This window comes from Mesoplodon bidens (assembly GCF_964165515.1).
Source record: "Mesoplodon bidens genome assembly, chromosome: 15".
Taxonomy (NCBI): domain Eukaryota; kingdom Metazoa; phylum Chordata; class Mammalia; order Artiodactyla; family Ziphiidae; genus Mesoplodon; species Mesoplodon bidens.
In genome coordinates, this window is record NC_138171.1 from 16,950,103 (window position 1) to 16,970,956 (window position 20,854).

At 50.2% G+C, this 20,854-nt stretch overlaps 1 protein-coding gene across 14 annotated transcripts in view; it reads right to left on the reverse strand.

Moving 5' to 3' along the window:
• The window catches only part of L3MBTL1 (L3MBTL histone methyl-lysine binding protein 1), a 38,823-nt gene extending 18,782 nt beyond the window's left edge, over positions 1-20,041 (reverse strand). For 8 of the 14 annotated variants that reach the window (XM_081257353.1, XM_081257357.1, XM_081257349.1 and 5 more), the window contains exons 1-11: positions 20,016-20,041; positions 13,677-13,822; positions 13,279-13,505; positions 12,803-12,944; positions 12,331-12,481; positions 12,067-12,202; positions 11,308-11,392; positions 2,813-2,901; positions 1,988-2,092; positions 992-1,127; positions 562-788 (exon numbers count right to left, since the gene is read on the reverse strand). In XM_081257353.1, coding sequence (XP_081113479.1) covers positions 562-788; positions 992-1,127; positions 1,988-2,092; positions 2,813-2,901; positions 11,308-11,392; positions 12,067-12,202; positions 12,331-12,481; positions 12,803-12,944; positions 13,279-13,505; positions 13,677-13,812 — 1,434 coding nt within the window. In that variant the 5' untranslated portion in view covers positions 13,813-13,822; positions 20,016-20,041. Of the gene's footprint in view, positions 1-561; positions 789-991; positions 1,128-1,987; positions 2,093-2,812; positions 2,902-11,307; positions 11,393-12,066; positions 12,203-12,330; positions 12,482-12,802; positions 12,945-13,278; positions 13,506-13,676; positions 13,823-16,411; positions 16,452-20,015 lie in introns of those variants that run through there. The other 6 variants (XM_081257351.1, XM_081257359.1, XM_081257352.1 and 3 more) reach the window with 3 other exon arrangements.
• Between the last annotated feature and the right edge of the window lie 813 nt (positions 20,042-20,854).

Sequence of the window (20,854 nt, forward strand, 5' to 3'; positions counted from 1 at the left end):
CCTGGACAGCATGGTACAGCCCCTGGCCCACGGGGACCCTGGGCTTTCCATATGGTAACAGTTGTACTGGGAGTTCCCTATATATCTCTCAAACCTTTTGCTTGGGATTAGGAGATATTTTAGCTGCGGGATAAAGTTGCTGGCTGCCTTGAACAGAGAGAAGGACAAAGGGGTGAGTGTTGGAACCAAATGGGAAAGCCTCAGTGTTGGTCAAAAGGAAGGAAAAAGCCACTCCCAGAATAGAGGCTTGGACCTGACACCAAGAACTTCAGAGAAACCCAAGCCAAAAAGAAGAATGACACCTCAGTGCCCAGGCTCGGAGGGGGATGTGCGGAGGAGAGGATTTCAGCGGTAGGGAGGAGGGAGGAAACTGAGGGAACCCCGTAATCAGCTTCCTCCTCTGGCCCTGGGCCTGCCCAGTGGGCCCCTCCCATCTGGTGAGGTCCAGAGCCCAGCTGGGGGCACCCGTAGATGAGTGCTTGTCTGCTGAGTCAGAGAGCCTGGCTGGCTGCAGTGACTCTATCCTGGGAGGCACATGTCCGCTCGCTCAGGGGCACTCACGTGGCTCTGGTTCACAAACAGGTGCTTGGGGGCAGCCTGGGTTCTTGTGCTGCGCAGGTAATGGCTCCAGCTGAACTCCTCCTCCTTGTAACCTAGGCCCCTCGGGGGGAAGAACAGAGCGCCGTGCAGACAGAGGCTGGGCCATGGCGTGCGCACCCCACACTGAAGCAGCAGAATCAGGCAGGCCTGAGGGCCCCACAAGCCTCGAGAACCTGCCCAGGGAACCCCTGCCGAAGCAGGACACAACCTGGGTGGATGTCTGCTCAAAGGGCAAGGGCAAAGCAGAAGCCCTGGGGCCGAGGCATAGCAGGATGAGATGCAGAGAGGCTGGCTGTGCAATGGGAACAGGGAAGGAGGCACCACCAGGAAGGGGTGGGGGCAGGTCTGGGAGGCTCACTGCCTCACTGGGACCAACCCAGCTAGGCCTTACCTTTGGGGGGTTGCAGCTTGTGCCCCGTCTTCTCGAACCAGCCAGCGGGATGAATGTCAGGGGAACTGGCGTTGATCCAGAAGTCGTGGCACTCCGAATACCCATCGAAGTGCAGACGTAGGCGATAGCCACATACCTGGCCCCATGAGGGGGAGGGAGGGAAGCAGTTGCTGCACTCCCCTTCCCTCACCTCTCCTGGCCCAGCCTGGCGGCTCAGGGGCTCTGGTGCTAGCAGGTTCCCCACTCCACCCCTCCTCACCCCCAGGTTTCCCTGCATCCTGCACTTTGCCCCACACCCTCCCATCCTGCAATGAGGATGGTTCACATACTCATGAGCCCTGAGCTCTGGGCACAAGACAGGTAGATTCTAAGGCACTCTCTGGTCCCTTTGAACCCTGGAGAGAATCCCAAGGGCAGTGACCAAGGCTCAGGCCTGCTCAGGGCCCCCGGGGACCTTTCCTTCTGCTACCTTCTCTCACTGCTCAGACCTCAGCAAGCTGATGGCGGCTCCTTGAGCATGGCGCCCTTGAACGTGGCATTCCACGCCCCAGTGCTTCTGCTCGCTTTGCCTCTTGTGCCTGGAACATCCTATCCATTCACAACTCATCTCTCAAGACTCAGCAGTGGAGGCCCTTCCTCTCTGAAGCCGCTCCTGTCCCCTCAGTGCCCCCCTGCTCACATCTGTCATCACCCCTGCGGGCTGTGGCTGTTTATCTGGCTGATTCCCACACAACTGTGAGCTCCTAAAAGGACAAGGGCCTTGTTGGACTCATGCCACCATCCCCGCCCTCAGGAGCGCACCTCCTCAGTAATTTCACCACCCCGACCCTTCGCCTGCTTTTTGTTCGATTTTTAGCTTTCTGCGCATTCCCCTCTCCTTTCTGAGGGCAGTGCAGTGCCCCGCTCATCTGAGCCCGGGCCCTCCGTGCCCCTGGCTGGCTCCTTCAAGCCATCCTGAGAGGCATCACCAGGATGGGGGTGCCAGCCTCAGCTCACCTCAGCCACGGTGAGGATGAAGTACATGCTTGGGTGCTGAGGGTCAATGCCTTCCAACTTCATGCCCGGTTTGAAGCCATTCTTGTTATGAGTGACCACCTGGTACTGTCAACGCACAGATGGGAGAGGGCTCAGCTTTCCTCCAGCCTTACCCTTGCTTAGTGCGCTTGGGGCAAAGGAACTGCCTTTGGGCTCCACCTGCCCTGTACTACCAAAGGGGTAACTTATTTGGGGCTCTTTAGTGCAGGGATCCAAAGCAGGACAGACTAGCTCCTAGGTCCCTCGAAAAATGGATTTCAGGGCTTCCCTGGTGGTGCAGTGGTTGAGAGTCCGCCTGCTGATGCAGGGGACACGGGTTCGTGCCCCGGTCCGGGAGGATCCTACATGCCGCAGAGTGGCTGGGCCCATGAGCCATGGCCGCTGAGCCTGCGCGTCCGGAGCCTGTGCTCCGCAACGGGAGAGGCCACAACAGTGAGAGGCCCGCGTACCGCAAAAAAAAAAAAAAAAAAAAAAAAAAGGGATCTCAGGGCTCTCTCTTACCCAAGTCATGGAAAGATCAGAACTGATTAGAAAGCACCAGAACTCAAAAGTCTGCAGGCCCAGTGATGGGTGAGCCTGGGTCCCACTCCCCTATTTCTTCCCACCGAGGAAGCCCCTTACAGTGAGCCCTTTTCTACTCTGGGCCCCTAACGAGTCTTTCCACCTTCCATTCTGCAAGTTCTTTGAGGGATGTCAGACACAGAAGACACCAGAAGGCCTGAGTTTGGTGGTGAGTCCCTGGACTGGGAAGACAAGCTCTTCCTAGGGGGAAAGTACATGACTCACGTCCTGGAAGAGGCTGACGGGGGCAGTGACGGCCTTCTGTTCCTCAAGGTAGGATTCCCACGACCAGCCTTCCTTCTTCTCCCCTGAGGCTGTGGGCAGGAGACAGACAGGCTGACCCCTGGGCTGCTCCTCAAATACTATCTTCCAACCCAACTCTACCTTAACCTCCAAAACAAACTTTTGTCTGTGATTACGTGCTGCCCTCGGGAACCACTCAGCCATGAGGCGCCGCACACAGCGGGCTGTACCAAATTCTGTCCGCCCCGTCCCACCCCAGTCCACTGTCAGCAAAAGCACTTCGGATTAGGGAGCGACTAACAGAGGTTAGAGTCTCAACCACAGAGGGACGAAGCTGCGTGACAAATCTTGAGCCAGAGGACTTAATCACAGCAACACCTAAGCTCACCGGGAAAGAAGAGGAAAAAGGGAGATGGGAGGAAAACATGCAATGAGGAAGAAACAGAAGAGACCACACAGAAAGAAGAAACCCCCTGTTCCCGATTCTTCTTCCTCTGAGCACTGATAGGCTCACACAGAGACAAAATGGATGTATGTGTGCTTGGCGTGCCCACAGAGTAGAGACTGATTCCACACACACACCCCAGACATACACACAGAGTGCACACAAACACACACTCACACACACGTACTTTGGTCAGAGCCTACAGCCCTCGGAGTCTCCAGGTCCTGGGGAGGGGGAGCTGAATCCCCCCTGTGGGACCTTCAATTTAGCCTGAGATGGAGTCCTGGCCTCCAACACAGAGGCGAAACATCCTTTAAAGATGGGAAAAGCTGGCAACATGTAAGGTAAGCTCCCAACGTCAGCCTGAAAAAATTTGCCACAATCAATTCATATCGCTTGGGTGAATAGCTCCAGCTTCTTCTAGAAACTTCCGTGCCTCAATTTTGTCATCTGTCACATGCAGATCACTTTGTCTACCAGAGAGGGTCATCAGGAAGAGCAAGTGAGATGCTGTGCGTAAAAGATCCTTATGAAATACTGGATCCTTCCTAGGTCTCCACGACGTCTGTCTGATCTGGATTCTCGCTCTGCCTAGCTCTGGCTCGCTTGGCTATTGCTCTGGGTCATTCTGGTGTGGAGTGGTTTGTCACTCAGGAAGAAGCTTTTTTTTTTTTTTTTTTTTTTTTGTGGTACGCAGGCCTCTCACTGTTGTGGCCTCTCCTGTTGCGGAGCACAGGCTCCGGACGCACAGGCTCAGCGGCCATGGCTCACAGGCCCAGCCGTTCCGCGGCATGTAGGATCCTCCCGGACTGGGGCACGAACCTGTGTCCCCTGCATCGGCAGGTGGACTCTCAGCCACTGCGCCACCAGGGAAGCCCTAGCACAGGGTTTTCACACAGAATAGATGCTCACCAAATGTTTGTTAAATGAACGACTAGAAGGATAGTTGGATGCATAGGTGGATGCATGGATAAGTGGATTGAATTCACCCACCTACCCCGTAGAGCCTTCCTCGATTACATGAGGAGGTGTTTCTTCTTTGAAGGTCCTTTGTATCTACATACCACTATTACAAAATAGCTCTCTCTGCAGCTAGACTGTGAGCTCTTTAAGGGCTGGTATTGTGTTTTGCTTACTCTGAACTCTTAGTACCTAGCCCAGTGCCTGATACATAGTAGGCACTTAGTGTTTGTTAAACAAAAGCACAATAATGGAAATACTACATATCAAAAACTATGTGGGGATGTAATGTACAGCATAGTGACTATAGTTAATAACACTGTATTGTAGGGACTTCCCCGGTGGTCCAGTGGTAAAGAACCTGCCTTCCAATGCAGGGGGCCTGGGTTTGATCCCTGGTCAGGGAATTAAGATCCCACATGCCACGGGGCAACTAAGCCTGCCCGCCCCAACAAGAGACCCCGTGTACCACAAACTACAGAGCCCACACACCCTGGAGCCCGCGCGCCATGACTAGAAAGAGAAAACCCGCAAGCCACAACTAGAGAGAAGCCCCGTGCCTCAATGAAGAGCCTGCACCACCGTGAAAGATCCCAGATGCCTCAATTAAGACCCAACGCAGCCAAAAAAACAAAGAAAAAAAATCAAAACACTGTACTGTGTATTTGAAAGTTGCTAAGAGAGTAGATCTCAAAAGCTCTCATTACAAGAAAAAGAATTCTAACTATGTGTGGTGATGGGTGTTAACTAGACTTATTGTGGTCATCATTTCACAATATATACAAATATCAAATCATTAGGTTGTACATCCAAAACTAATATCTCAATTAAAAAAAAAAAAACCTCTGTGAGATGCAGCCAAAGGAGTATTTAGAGGGAAATGACAGCCATAAATGAACATATTAAAAAGAAAGAAGGCTGAAATTAATTAAATCTGAAAATTAAAATTAATCTGTCTCATGAAGTTAGAAAAAAAAAGGTAAATTAAGCTCCAAGAAAATCAAAGAAGGGAAATAAAAAAGAAAAGACAAATAAAATTAATAAGGCTCTGGCCAGACTGATTAAGAATCTTTGGGGGCTTCCCTGGTGGCACAGTGGTTAAGAATCTGCCTGCCAATGCAGGGGACATGGGTTCGAGCTCTGGTCTGGGAGGATCCCACATACCACGGAGCAACTAAGCCGTGTGCCACAACTACTGAGCCTGCGCTCTAGAGCCCGTGAGCCACAACTACTGAGCCCACGTGCCACAACTGCTGAAGCCCGCGCACCTAGAGCCCCTACTCCACAACAAGAGAAACCACCACAGTGAGAAACCCGCGCACCGCAACGAAGAGTAGACCCTGCTCGCCGCAACTGGAGAAAAGCCCGCACGCAGCAACAAAGACCCAATGCAGCCAAAAAAAAAAAAAAAAAAATCTTTGGGAAAAAAAAAAGGAATCTTTGGGAGGGGATAAGGGGAAAGGGAAGATGTTGGTCAAAGGATACAAACTTTCAGTTATAAGATGAATAAATTCTGGGGACCTAATATATAGCATAGTGATTAGAGTTAATAATGCTGTATTATATACTTGAAAGTGGCTAAGAGAGTAGATCTCAAATGTTCTCACCATAAAAAAGAAATGGTAATTATGTAATGTGAACAGGTAATGCTATAGTGGTAACCATTTTGCAATATATGAATATATCAAATCAACATGTTGTATACCTTAAGCTTACACAATGTTGCATGACAATTATATCTCAATAAAGCTGGGGGGAAAAAGAAACAGAGAGAAGGCACACGTAATAATAGGAGAAATTTTAAAAGGGATATCACTACATATCCTGCAGACTTCAAAAAGATAAAGGGATATTGTGAAGAACTTTAACGTTCTTTTGACGAATTCCCTTCTTAATCTCCCAGTCTTAAGCCCACTTCTACACATGAATGAAATTGCTCTCTTGAGTCACCAGGGCCACAATCCAATGATCTTGTCTTATTACTCAACTCTCTTGATCTCCATGTGCTACCAACCACCTGTTCCATCTCAGCATTTCCTTCTTGCTGTACCTTCTTGGCTGTATCTTCCACCTCTTCTACTTCCATTACCGGTTTTTCTTTCTCCCACCCTAACCCTGCTCATTAATGGTGGATCCCTAGAAATCAATATAGTACTTCCCTCCCATCTTCTCTCTGGAAGCTTCTTCAGCATGGTTTCAGTTTTTTCAGTAGAGATAATTCCCAAATTAATGGTTCTAGCCAGACCTTCCACTGGAAGGTCAACAGGAAAGACAAAAAAATGTAAAGAGAAGAACAGAACACCATGGTTCAAGAACAACTGATGGGGGCTTCCCTGGTGGCGCAGTGGTTGAGAGTCTGCCTGCCAATGCAGGGGACACGGGTTCGTGCCCCGGTCTGGGAAGATCCCACATGCCATGGAGCGGCTGGGCCCGTGAGCCATGGCTGCTGAGCCTACACGTCCAGAGCCTGTGCTCCACAATGGGAGAGGCCACAACAGTGAGAGGCCAAAATATCGCCAAAAATTAATTAATTAATTAATTAATTAAAAAAAAAAAAAGAACAACTGATGACAAGCAGTCATCAGGATGCCACCATTGGCTGGGTCTTTTCATTTTAAATTGCTACAGATACATCTCTGTATTTACCTACTTCTTAGAGAGCATGGTTAGCCAATTCATAATCAGTTCATTTTAAGACAGAATGCTTAATGAAGAACCTGTTACTTGTGTTCCAAAAGTATAAGGGATCTATGCCTGGGAATACCAAACTCAAGAGGCTGGGCTCCATAATGCTGTGCTCTACTGTTTATCCAGCCCTCAGTTTCTACGGAGTATAAATGGACTCTGTGGGCTTCCCTGGTGGCGCAGGGGTTGAGAGTCCACCTGCCGATGCAGGGGACACGGGTTCGTGCCCCAGTCCGGGAAGATCCCACATGCCGCAGAGCGGCTGGGCCCGTGAGCCATGGCCGCTGAGCCTGTGCGTTCAGAGCCTGTGCTCCGCAATGGGAGAGGCCACAACAGTGAGAGGCCCGCGTACCGCAAAAAAAAAAAAAGGACTCTTTTCAAAATCTAATGAAAGCCATGGACCACCTCCCCAGGAAAATGAGCAATTCACAGAATTTTGCATGTAAATTTAAGAGGGCACTGCTGCAAGCGGCATACTGATCAATGTCTTGTACTGAATCACACACTTATATTCTCAACTTGTTCCCCAACTCTGCATGGCACTCCTTGTATTTTGATAGGAAATGTGTTTCTTATAACCAATTTGAAAATGGCAAGGATCTGAATAAATATTTCTCCAAAGAGAATATATAAATGGCCAACAAGTATATGAAAAGATGTTCAACATCATTAGCCATCAGGGAAATGCAAATCAAAACCACAAGGAGAGGAACTTCCCTGGTGGTGCAGTGGTAAAGAATCCGCCTGCCAAAGCAGGGGACATGGTTCAAGCCCTGGTCCGGGAAGATCCCACATATCACGGAGCAACTAAGCCCGTGCACTGCAACTACTGAGCCTATGCTCTAGAGCCTGTGAGCCACAACTACTGAGCCCACGTGCCACAACTACTGAAGCCCACGCACCTAGAGCCCGCGTTCCGCAACAGAGAGAAGCCACTGCAATGAGAAGCCCACGCACTGCAACGAAGAGTAGCCCCCACTCGCTGCAACTAGAGAAAGCCTGCGTGCAACAACGAAGACCCAACGCAGCCAAAAAGAAACAAACAAATAAATAATTAAATTTATTTTTTAAAAAACCACAGAGATACCACTCCATACCCACTAGGATGGCTATAATCAAAAAGACAGTTAATAACAAGGCTTGGTGAGAATGTGGATAAACTGGAACGCTTATATGCTGCTGGTGGGTATATAAAATGGTACGGCCACTTTGGAAAACAGTCTAGCAGTTCCTTAAAAGGCTAAACATAGGGTTACCATATGACCCAGCAATTCCACTCCTAGGTATATACCCAAGAGAAATGAACACTTATGTCCAGACAAAACTTGTACACAGATGTTCATATCAGCGTTATTCATAATAGCCCCAAAGTGGAAACAACCCATATATCCATCTATTGATAAATAAAGTGTGATATATCCATACAATAGAATATTGTTCAGCAATAAAAAAGAGATGGAAAAAAAAGGGATGAAGTACTGATACATGCTACAACATGGATAAACCATGAAAACACTGTGCTAAGTGAAAGAAGCCAGTCACAAAGGACCACATGTTATATGATCCCATTTATATGAAATGCCCAGCATAGGCAAATCCATATATACAGAAAATAGATTGGTGGTTGCCTAAGGCTGGATGGGAATTGGTGGTTTGAGGGGAATGTCAATTAATGGGTACAGGGTTTCTCTTTGGAGTGATGAAAATGTTTTAAAATTGATTGTGATAATGGCTATACAACTCTGTGAATCAACTAAAAACCACTGAATTGTACACTTTAAATGGGTGGACTATATGGTATGTGAATTATATCTCTATAAACCTATTAAAAAGCTGTTTCTTGGGAGTTCCCTGGTGGCCTAGTGGTTAGGATCCCAAGCTTTCACTGCCATGGCCCGGTTCGATCCCTGGTCGGGGAACTGAGATCCCACAAGGTGCGCATCGTGGCAAAAAAAAAAAAAAAGCTGTTTCTTGTAAAAATATGTATAAAGCACTAACTGTAAAAAAAATGGATATGTTAGACATCATCAAAATGAAAACTTTCTGTTCCTCAAAAGACATCATTCAGAAGAAAACAAAAAAGCTAGCCAAAGACTGGGAGAAAATATTTGTAATATAATCTGACAAAGGACTTGTATGCAGAATATATAAAGAATTAATAACAATTAATTCAAATAATTAAGACAATAACTCAATTCAAAATGGGTAAAAATATATGTCTAAAGTAACTATAACGAAATAGAACAGGATGCTTGTAGCATTGCTCTGAATCTGAAAAGGCTATAACAAGTTGACCCCAAAGAGTGCCACTGCAGATACTTGACCTGGATATGGGCAGGTGAGAGATGAAATGAGAATATCAGTAACTGTTAAAATTATCAGAATAGCTATTAACGACTATATAAATTATAAAGACTTTTGCAATGGTGTGTTAGAAAATGATGCTTCATTGGACTTCCCTGGTGGTGTAGTGGTTAAGAATCTGCCTGCCAATGCAGGGGACATGGGTTTGAGCCCCGGTCCGGGAAGATCCCACATGCCATGGAACAACTAAGCCCGTGAGCCACAACTACGGAGCCCACATGCCACAACTACTGAAGCCTGCGCACCTAGAGCCCGTGCTCCACAACAAGAGAAGACACAGCAATGAGAAGCCCACGCACCGCAACAAAGAGTAGTCCCTGCTCGCCGCAACTAGAGAAAGCCCACAGGCAGCAACAAAGACCCCAGACAGCCAATAAATAAATACATTTAAAAAAAGAAAATGATGCTTCACACAAAACAATTGAAAAGGTGAAGGAGATATATGGGAGATAAGGCTGAGTGTGTGTACGTGAGTTACATGGTTCTAACTCTTAAACTATTGGAACATTCCATCAGGTCTAGATACGTCAGGTCTGTAGAACATGAATCCAATAGGGTAGCCATCAAACTGCCAAACAGAATGTAGATAAAGTACAGATTATCCACACACACAGGACATGCAAGCAGCCCTGCCACCTCCACCTCTACCTCTATTCTTCTCCCCAAAGATCCCAAAAATGAGTGGGAAAAGATTTTAGCCATAAATGCAAACTTCTGTCTACTGACAAAGTTTCCTCCCTTGAAAAAAGGCGGAAGGGAGAAACTATCCAGAAACCAATGCCACACTAATGTTCACAGTTGAGATGGTGAAATGTACGAAGCAAAAGATAACTTTAGACTGGTCAACAGGACCCAGCTAAACAAATGCTGGGTTCAGAATGTATTTCTGGGCAGGGAATTCCCTGGAGATCCAGTGGTTAGGACTCCACGCTCTCACTGCCGACGGCCCAGCTTCGACCCCTGGTCGGGGAACTAAGATCCCACAAGCCACACAGTGCGGACCCCAACAGCAAAAAAAGAATGTATTTCCTTAAGAAAGATAGAGCAGTTGAGCCAACAGCAGTTAGACACTCACTCCTTCCTCTAGTTAAGACTTAAGATGCCATAAACCAATGAGAGCTAAGACTTTGGCTTCTGATACGACAGCCTCGGGTGAGAGAGACAGCGGTGACAATCTGGTTTGGCTAAGATGGGCAAAATACGGAATAGGCACCATAGTGTTCAGAGCCCTGGACACAGACTGCGCTCCTCTGTGTGGCACTGGATCCATCAAGGCAGAATGATGTCCTAGAACTGACCTCGCTCTCTGGTTCTCCCTGGGACGGGAAAGACAGTGAACTCATGCAACGGAGCCATGGTCCAAGGGGAAGCACCAACATACAACTCCTCCATTCACCCACTGAACAAACATTTATTGAGAGGGTACTCCACACCAGCCTCTGGACTAAGGACCAGGGATACAAATGCTTAGCGGAAGAGATTCGGTTGTGAGGGAGGAAGACAGACATTGCTACCCAGTATCTAGGTGATTATAAGTGTGATAAATGTTACTTGTTTCCAGTTGGCTGTTGTAACATGGCAATGTGGAGATGGCAATGGAAAAGACCTGAGGGCCAGAGCTAACTATGAATGATCTTTGTTCCACTTTTCTTAGAACTGAAGGGTCAGAATGGGGGCCCAAATAGCAAGGTCAGACCAAGGACCAGTACAGACTTGCTCACACCACCACATGGTGTCATTAAAGGCTGCTCAAGTCTTTGGATATTGTGAGGCCTACTCACAACTGGATAAAAGAGGATAAACAAACACATGGTATAACCCCCAAGAACACACATATACTGATGCACAAACCAAAAACACTGTCTCTCTCTCTCTCTCTCTCATTCTCTCTGTCACACACATGTTAACTCATGGTCATCTGTATATGTACAACACACCATCACAATGGTAACCCACACTCCCAGCCTCACGCTTCCAAAGGTGTACACACACATGAATATAATATATACACAGGCCATCATACCAGGCTGGCTGCTGTTCCACTCCTCACTTTCTGGGGTGCTAGTGGTGGGTTGTCCCTCTGGATCCTTTCCTTCTTCTTGCTTCTCCTGTGGAAGGCAAGCCAGATCCCAGCTTCCTGTCCTCATGGATTGGCGTGAAGCCTTAGCCTCTATTCCTGGCCCCTGCCTAGCTCTCTGGTCACATGGTGTTCTTCCCCAAACAGATGGATATTCTTCTAGGCTACGAGCAGGAACACAGCTCTGGCAGACAGTCCCTTACCACATGGGCAGAGACTCACATTCGCACCCTCCCCCTAGTTACACAGCCTGACTACAATTCTCCTCATTCCCAGGTGGGGAAACTGAGGACACAAATACTTGCCCTGTGCCAATTTTGCCTGCCCAGTGGAACTTTCATGCTCTGTGTTTTCCAGCTTCTCTGCAACTAAAGCCCTGTGCTCCCTGGCCTCTGGCTCAGAGATGGGGCTCCAGTGATGAAGCTTTCCATCTGCCTGCACATCTACTTGGTTACTGATTCGTGTCAATGTGACTTAGCCCTGCCACTAGACTGAGATGGGAGCTCTAGAAAAACAGGAGAGCGGTTTATTTATTTCCCTCCAACCAAGTACAGGATCTGACTCAGGATGGGACCCCAAAATATGATGAGTGAGTCACTATGTGTCTTCTCTAGCCCAGCCCCACGATCTGGATTAATGGAGGGGATAGTGGAATTGAGGTATAGCCTCTAGCCTCCCCCTACCCTCCCCATGCCCTCTTCCTACCATGGCCTCCGGCTCCGACTCCTCCTCAGATAGGCTCTGATATTCCCTGTGCTTCCTTTTCTTCATGGGTTTGAGGAGCTCAGAAGCGCTGGTGCAGGAGTTGTTCTGGCCTGAAGAGTTCTCCACTATGACTGACCTGAGGGAGGGGCAGCCTGAGGGAAAGAACTACCCACCCTGCACCATCCACACTCTCTCCTAAGCCCTGAACAGGCGTGGGGCTTTGAGGCCCGAAGGCAGAGAAGAGGTGAGTTCCCTCCCCCTTACCGCTCCTGGAACAGCTGGGGGCAGCCATCATTGGAGGCACCAGGATCTGGACCAGCGCCTTGCTGAGGCCCACACGCCTGGCATTGGCAGGTGCCATCATCCTCTGGCGGGTCCTGAGGGTTATCTTCTGGAGGGTCCTGGGGGAGGTCTTCTGCAGGGGGCCAAAAGGGTCTCAGGCCTCCCACCCATCACTTCCACACTCAGGCTCCGCCCACCTCGGAGTTCACGCTTGGCCTCCCCTTTGGTCCCCCCACCTTGGGCTCCCCTACTGGACAGCCCCATCTACTTCCCCTCCCACCCCGCCCCACCGGCCCACAGCCTTCTCCGCCCCAAGACCGACCCGTGGGCGTGGGCACATCTGCTGGCACCCGGGCCACGCCCCCTCGGGCCACGCCCCTGGCCTTGGCTCCTCAGGGAGTTCAGGGCTCCTCCTAATCCCGCAGGGGCCCAGCTTCGGGCCTGGGGCTCCTACCCGGCTGTTGGGGGCCCGCATCTCCACCTCCCGCCAGGGCCTCGCCATCTTCGTACTCGGCCACGCCTTCCCGCCGCAGCTCGGGGCTTGAGGGCTGCTCCGCTCCTACCATGTTCGGCGGTGAGTATTCGCTTATCTGGAACTGGAGTGCGGAGGGTCAGAGGACCACGGCTCCTGTACTGGCCCTTGACCCACCCCTACTCAGCATGGTCCCTCTCCAGCCGCCTCACTGCAAGCCACGCCCCCGGAACCCATTCCCCATAAGCCACGCCCCTAGGGCCCCGCAAATGTCTCGTTTGGGGAGGTCTGCACTCCAAGCCACGCCCCCAGAGTCCCTCACTCCAAGTCCCACCCCCAGAATCCTCCCTCTCGTCCAGCTTCCCCACCTTCCGCCTCAGGCCCCGCCTCCGGGCCCGCAGGCCCCGCCCCTCAGCTGCGGCTCGCTGGACCCCCCCCCAATCCCCACAGATACTGACCCGCAGGCCACTCCGAGAAGGCGGGGCCGCGGCCTCGGTCCACTCCAGGAGCCGCACTGTGCTGGCGCTGGGGCTGGCCGCCGGCCCAGCGCTTAACTGTGGCAGAACGGTGGCGGTGACAGGTACGCTGCCAGCCACTCGCTCCGGGGTGCCCACATGGATCTGCTCCCGCGGAAAGCAGGACACATCCAGGGCACTGCTGGGCAGACCAAGGGTGGCCGAGCTGGCTGCGAACAGATACACGGACAGACGCAACACAGATGAACCTGGTGGCCCTGCCCCAATCCTGCCATGCATGTGTGCAGGCAGGTGAAAAGTATCATCTCCTCCGCAGGACCCACACCTGCTTGGGCAGGTATGTGGGTGCTTCTCTTCCCCAGACCCGTGGCTATGCCCACCTGGAATGATAAAGGCAGCAGCGGGCAGGTGAGAGCCCGAACCTGGGCTGTCTCTGGCCACCAGGTGCACGCTGACCTCCCCTGTGGAGGGCCCCTTCAGTGTCCTCAGCATCTCTATTTCAGCATGGCCCTCCATCCTGGTAGGCCTACAAAAGGAACACAGCCCCCAAGGCGATCAGGGAGGTAAGAGGCCTCCTTGAGGAGGAGCCGCCCACCCACAGAGAAAAGCCTCAGTGCTGAGGGGAGTAGGGTGTTTTAGGAGCCCAGCATCAAGTTTGGCTCCTGCCTCTATCCAGGTCACTCAGGTGAGGGCTCTGGCCAGGCCCTGCACCTCCCCCAGTCTCTGTAAGACGGGCATGTGTGAGGATGCTTTATAGACTGATGTGCACACTCCAGGGAGTCTCAGGCAGTGTGTTTCAGGCCAAGGTTCTGTCTGGCCAGCTGTCTCAGCCAGCTGTCTCATGGCACAGCCCAGGCCAAGTCCAAACTCCCCTCTTTCTCAACCCCCACCTCCATCCCCAATAGAATCACTCCCTTCTCCCTCTGGGGATTCAGAGCCTTCAAGTACCAGATTCTCCTTCACTCATATACGTTCATTTTCCTGGGAGATGAAATTTCCTGATCGTGTTCTTTTATGCCCCCTGTCCACCACTCCCTCCAATCCCAAGCACAGAGTAGGCACTCAAACATCTGCTTAAGAAATGTATGCATCTGAAGAGCAAAGAGGTAGTGTATGAGAACGCAGGCAGTGCATGATTTTGCTTTAATAAAGCCAGGGCAGTAGAGACATTTAATTAAGAGTTAGTTGAACAGGTAAGTTTATAAGAAAGAAGACCTAGTGACATAACAATGTGCTTAATACCTATCATTTACTTAACTCCTAAAATGTGTCGGCCACTGTCCTAGATGCCCTCCCAGCACTGTCCAGTAGAGTTTTCTGTGATGATGGAAATGTCCTATACCTATACTGTCCAACACAGTAGCCACTAGCCACATGAGGCTACTCAGCACTTGAAATGGGGCTCATATGTCTGAGGAGCTGAATTTTAAATTTCGTTTAACTGTACTTAATTTTAAGTAGCTACCAGGGCTGGCCATAGCTATTGTTTAGCACAGAACAACTTTATACATTTTCTTTTTTTTTTTTGGCTGCGCAGCACGTGGGATCTTAGTTCCCCAACCAGGGTTCGAACCCGCACCCCCTGCAGTGGAAGCGAGAAGTCTTAACCACTGGACCACCAGGGAAGTCCCTACATATTCTATTAGCCTGTCACCTCCACCTCCAAAACACATCTCAGAGTCTGACCACTTCCCCCATCTCCATCACCACCATGCTAGTCCCAACCACCATCAGCTCTCCTTGGACTTCTGAAATTGCCTCCTAATTCATCTCCCTGCTTCCTCTCCAGCCCCTGCTACAGTCTATTCTCCACTAAGAGCCATCTTTAACAATGTAAACCAAATCACATAATTTCCCTATCCAAAATTCCCCAAGGGCTCTTGGCTGCCCTTAGAATAAAATCGAAGTGCTTTACAGTGTAGAATCCAACCTCTGCCTTCCTCTCTGACCTCATCCTCCACCACCCTTCACCTTGTTCTCTACCCTTGATAGATTCTGGTTTCCTTCTATTGCTTGACAAACGTTCGCACCTCAGAGCCTTTGCCCTTGCTGTTCCTTCCACCTGGAATGCTCTCCCCCAAGCTCTATGTTTGGCCGCCTCCTTCCCCTTCAGCAGGCCTCGGCTCAGCGGTCACGTCCCCAGAAGAGGTCTTTCCTGATTACTCAGTTTAAAGCACCACACCCATCACCCTATCTCTTATCTCATAACTGTGTTGATTTCCTTTATGTCCATCACTATAATCAATAATGATCTTCATTTATTTATTTGTGTTTGATCAGTCATCCCCACATAAATGTAAGTTCCACAAGGGCAGAGACTTTATCTGTCTTGTCCATTGCTATATCCCTAGCACTTAGAATAGTCCCTGGCACACAGTATGTACTGTGTTGGATTTCAGTAATTTGAACTTGTTAATAAAAAGCAGTATGGGGGGCTTCCCTGGTGGTGCAGTGGTTAAGAATCCACCTGCCAGTGCAGGGGACACGGGTTCAAGCCCTGGTCCGGGAAGATCCTACATGCCGTGGAGCAACTAAGCCCATGCGCCACAACTACTGAGCCTGTGCTCTAGAGCCCGCGTGTCATGACCACTGAAGTCGGCACGCGTACAGCCCGTGCTCCGCAGCAAGAGAAGCCACTACAATGAAAGGCCTGAGCACCACAACGGAGAGTAGCCCCGGCTCACCACAACTAGAGAAAGCCCGCGTGCAGCAACGAAGACCCAATGCAGCCATAAATAAATAAATTTATTAAAGAAAAAAAAACAGTCTAGGGAATTCCCTGGCGGTCCAGTGGTTAGGACTCCATGCTTCCACTGCTGGGGGCCGTGTTCAGTCCCTGGTCGGGGAACAAAGATCCCACAAGCTGGCGGTGCAGCCAAAAAAAAAGGAAAAAGGTGTGTATGAGTAAGTGATACTTGGTTTCTTTAAGGTGTTAAAGCAATGGCTGTTGACAATGGCTTTTGACAATGGTTTTGACAATGACAATGTTAAGGTGTTGACAATGGCTTTTGGCATACAGCTTAAAGGAAAGAACATAGATGTAGGCTTAAGACACACAAGTCAGTTTGAATCTCAGCTCCCCCTTAATACCTGTGATTCTGAGTAAGTAGCTTACCTTCCCTGAGCCTCAGTTTCCTCATGTGTAAAATGAAGGGGGTAATGGTATCTATCTTGAAGGGCTCTGATGAAGATTAAATGGAAAAAATATGTAAAGTCTTGATACCGGCAGGCCTTCAATAAATACCAGTTCACTCCCTTTTAACAGAAATTTTGAGGAGCTTGGTAGCTCCAGTAACAAATAAGCTGCTTGCTGGCAAAATCAGCTTGCAATGGTTGCTATCTTTCCCACCTTTCATTCCTCCCTCCTGCTGTTCTTGAGCACTGATTTATCTTCCAGCTTTTCCTCCCTAAAATACAGAGTAGGTCCTATATAGTAGATAGAGAGTGTATATTCAGGTAGGCAAAGGCTTAGACATATAACCTGATTAATTAAGGCAACAGTCAAACCAAGGTTTGTTCTCCCCCCTTCCCCCGCTTCAAAAAAATGTTAAAATATAATAGCATTCCCTGAATTTCAATTCCAATTATTTTGCTTTGCACAGCTGACATAGTTGTACCATTTTAAGTTCTTTTAAATAGAGTTAACCATTTTATTCAAAACATTGGCAGTCTTTAGGAGTGAATATGGTTACTCCTGAAAGAATTCCATTCCGTCTGAAAGCCTATCATATATTTCAGGTCTATGAAGGGAGGGTGGTTGAGAGAGTTGCCCTTCTGTTCAGGTTTCTGCCTTTTTTTCAGCAGACATTGGAGGGCCAACTAGGTATCAGCATCCTTCTGTGCCCTGCGAATAGTCTCAAACAAGAGAGTGCTCTCATGAAGCCTACATTCTAGAAATAAGGGATAAAGTTAAGGCTGGAGTTATAATTTAAAAACCATCCTGTACAGACGGGGGGAAAAAATTATAGAACCCAGTATAAAGAAAAAGGTGGGAGCCTTGGAGCTCACCAAAATTTATAGGTTGGAAAGAGGAAGAAGATCTAGCCAAAGAGACTGAGAAGGAGCTGGCAATGACATCAAAGCACAACCAGAAGCATCTGGGCTCCTGGAGGAATTTCTGGAAGAAAGTTTTCTAGAAAGTGGGACTGCTCAGTGGTGTTCAACGCCACTGACAGATCAAGTCAGATGAGAGCTGAGCGTTGACCATTTTAGCAATAAAGAAATCACCAGAAATCTTGACAAGTGCCATTTCAGAGGAGCTGTGGGCACAAAAACTTGATCAGAGTGGGTTCTAGAGAGATATCATTGATTAGTTCGATATTTATTGAGCATCTACTATGTGCCAGGCACTGTTCTAGGCAATGCAGACTTGTAATGAACAAAACAGACAAAAACCTCCATTATGGAGTCTGCATTCTAGTGGGGAAACTGACAGAAAGAATTGGTCCTTGTAGGGGGATGGGAGAAAAGGTAGTGGAAACAACAGGACTAACAACTCTTTCAAGGAGTTGTGATGGGAAGGAGAACATGGATGTGGGGGATGGTATTTGGAGAGTGATGAGTTCTCAGGGAAGGGGGAGTTTGTTTTGTTTTTTTGTTTTTTAAATAGAAGATGCTACAGCATGTTTGTAGTTGATGCAAATGACCCTATAAAGGAAGAAACTGACAGAGCAGGGGAAAAAGAATAATTCTAGAAGACAAGTCCTTGACAGTGCAGGAGGGGAGAGGATCCAGCGCATCTGTGATGTTTGGGACCCGTCGCATGTGGCTGTGGGCTCCTGGCTAGCAGCACCAACTGTGTGTGTGTTTTTCCCCAGCTGGACCATTAACTTCTCTGAGACCTGGAACTACGTTCTCTGTGATTTGAATTCACTTCTCCTCTACCACTACCAGCCCCCAAATTTGCAGCTCACACAGAATTTTCATAAGCTTTGTCCCTCTAGGTCCACACAGCAACACAACCAGTCTGACACGGCTCCCAGGCCTGAGCCAGATGCCAGGAATCCATCCACTCCCTGCTGCAGCTTGGTCACAGATTCAGAACCCCACTTCTGTGGCCTTCTATGTGCACATGCTGATCCTTCTGCTTGGTACCTTAGCAGATCCCATATGTCTGGAAAATTCCTGATCATCCTTCAAGATCCAGCTTGATACCTCTTCTGTGAAAGGTCCAGAATCCACCCCCCAAAACAAAGTTCATCGCTCCCTCTACTGTTCTCCACTACACCACAATCTAACTATACATTAACTTGTGTCTTCCCCGGGACAGAACAAAGCACCAAAGAGCCTGATCCAGAGCCTGCACCCACACATAGTCAGTGAATGAATGAATGAGAGATGCGAGTAAAGAGTGATCAATAACATAAGAAGAAACACATATTTCTGAAATCCATAAATGGCTTAGCCATTCTTGCCTTAGGGGCTAGAAGACTATTTCCTCCTTCTGTGTCTCTCAGAGCCTGGAAGAGGAGGGGATAGAGTGGGAGGCCCGGGCTACTGCGAAGGTTGTCACTGGCAGCCCTCAGCTGTCAGCTCCTCTCTGAACTGCCCTCAGCCAGGGGAAGCAAGTGCCCTCTCCGGGAAGCAGCCATCTGCCCACTAGTTGATACAGGGTATGAAGGCCCCGCCCCCTTGGCTCAATTTGGGACATCTCTGCAGGGCCTTCTTCCCTCCAGAACTTCCCTTGGGACAGGCGGAGCCCTCTGTTCAGACTACATCAGCAGTTCAACTTCTTCCTCCGCCCAACCAACCTGCTGTCTTCACTCCCCTACAGGTGATGTTCCCAAGGGCACCCCGATAAACCTACACTCAAACCTCCCTCTCAGAGTCTGTTTCCAGGGAACCCGACCTAAAACGACCATTGGATTCCCAACCCAGATTAGTGTCTAGAACATAGCAGATGTTCAATAAATATTTATTGAGTGAATGTGTCCGTGTTTATTTTCTCTTGGACTGTCTGCCAAGGCATCTCCCACCCCTTGCCCGTCAAGACCTCACATACAACAGACCCTCAATAAATGCCCTCGCTCTAGGTGTTGGGGGTGGCGAGCTACCGCCCCAGACAGATACCCACAACACACACTCTGAGCCCCAGCGAGCCTGAGCGCCGCAGACTTGGGGCCTCGGCCCCGCCCCCCGCTGCAGCTGCGGCCAGAACTCGGGAGGATGGATGCGGGCTCCAGGGTACCCGCCTTCAGGGACTAGTGTAGACGGCGGCGGGCGTGGCAGTCACTGACCAGTCAGCCCAGCAGAACGGTTACTTTTTAAAACGCCAAAATGGCGGAATTCTTTTTATTCTTTCCCTTTATGGCAAAATAATAATAATAATTCAATTTTCCGTTATAAAAATTGGAAATTAACGGTAGGAAAGAGAAAGTTTGCCAAATGACCCATTTCAAGAAAACCAAAGCCCCGCCCTCTACACCCTCTCTTCTATTAATGAACAACTCTTAATTGACTGCATTTCTCTAAAAACCAAGCCGCCTCCCTCCCCACCCTCCCGATCGCCGCCAGCAGCAGCACAGCGGACGCGCTCGCCTTGCCCTCGAGCCCCGCACCCGCCCAGACCCCCTTGCACTCAGGCTCCCCGAACCTCCTCCTGGGCCCCTGCACCCCGCCGGAGGCGCTCTGGAGGAGCAACGCCCCGCGGCCGCAGACCCGAGCGCTCGCTTTGCCGGGCGGGGCCGGGCGGCGCGGCGCCCCGCACCCGGGGTCCCTACCTGCAAGGCCCGCGTGCGGCCGCCCAGCGCCGAGCTGCGGTCCGAGCCCCGCGCGGCGCGCGCCTGCGCGCTCAGGGGGGCGGGCCCGCCTCCCCGCAGGACGCGGAGCGCAAACCGCGCGCGGAGCCCGTTTGGGGGACGCCGGCCGGGGGCCCTCCTGCCAGGCCCCGACTGCGTGGGCCTAATGACCCCTAGCCCCGGGGTCGGATTGCTGCGCGGGCGGGGCGGGTCGAGATTCTCCCTGTCCCCCACCCCCTGCCTCACAGCTAGCAGCCCGCAGCGGGGCGCGGGGACCACGGCGCCGGAAGAGAGAGCCTGGTGGGCCCCTGAGCTGAGTGGTCAGTGGTCTTCCAGGCTGCACTCCCGTACGCACCCCGGCCGGGTCGCTGCGCTATCCAACGCCTTCCCACGGCGCCTGCTCCTCACCTGAGGAAGGAGAGCCAAGGAACGTCAGAAAACCGTCTCAGGGCGGGCGAAGGGCCATGCGACCAGAAGAAAGGAGCCCCCCGCGAGGTGCGGGTTCCGATCCTGGCCCGATGGCCTAAAGGGCAGCATCAGCCGCGCCTGCGTTTGGATGACCACATTGCCATTGGCTGCTGCTGTGACCTGGGGCATATCACTTTATCCTCCTGGTCCTCCATTTCTCCATTTATAAAGACTATAACCTACTTCATGGCGTAGGGTTTTTGTTTTGGGGTTTTTTGTTTGTGTTTTGTTTTGTTTTGAATAATGGGTTCCCGTGGTGGTGCTGCCTTGGGTTCCCGTGGTGGTGCTGCCTTGTGCAAATCATTGCCTGTCTGGGCTTCGATTTTCTTGGTTGATCTAACTAGTCAAATCTC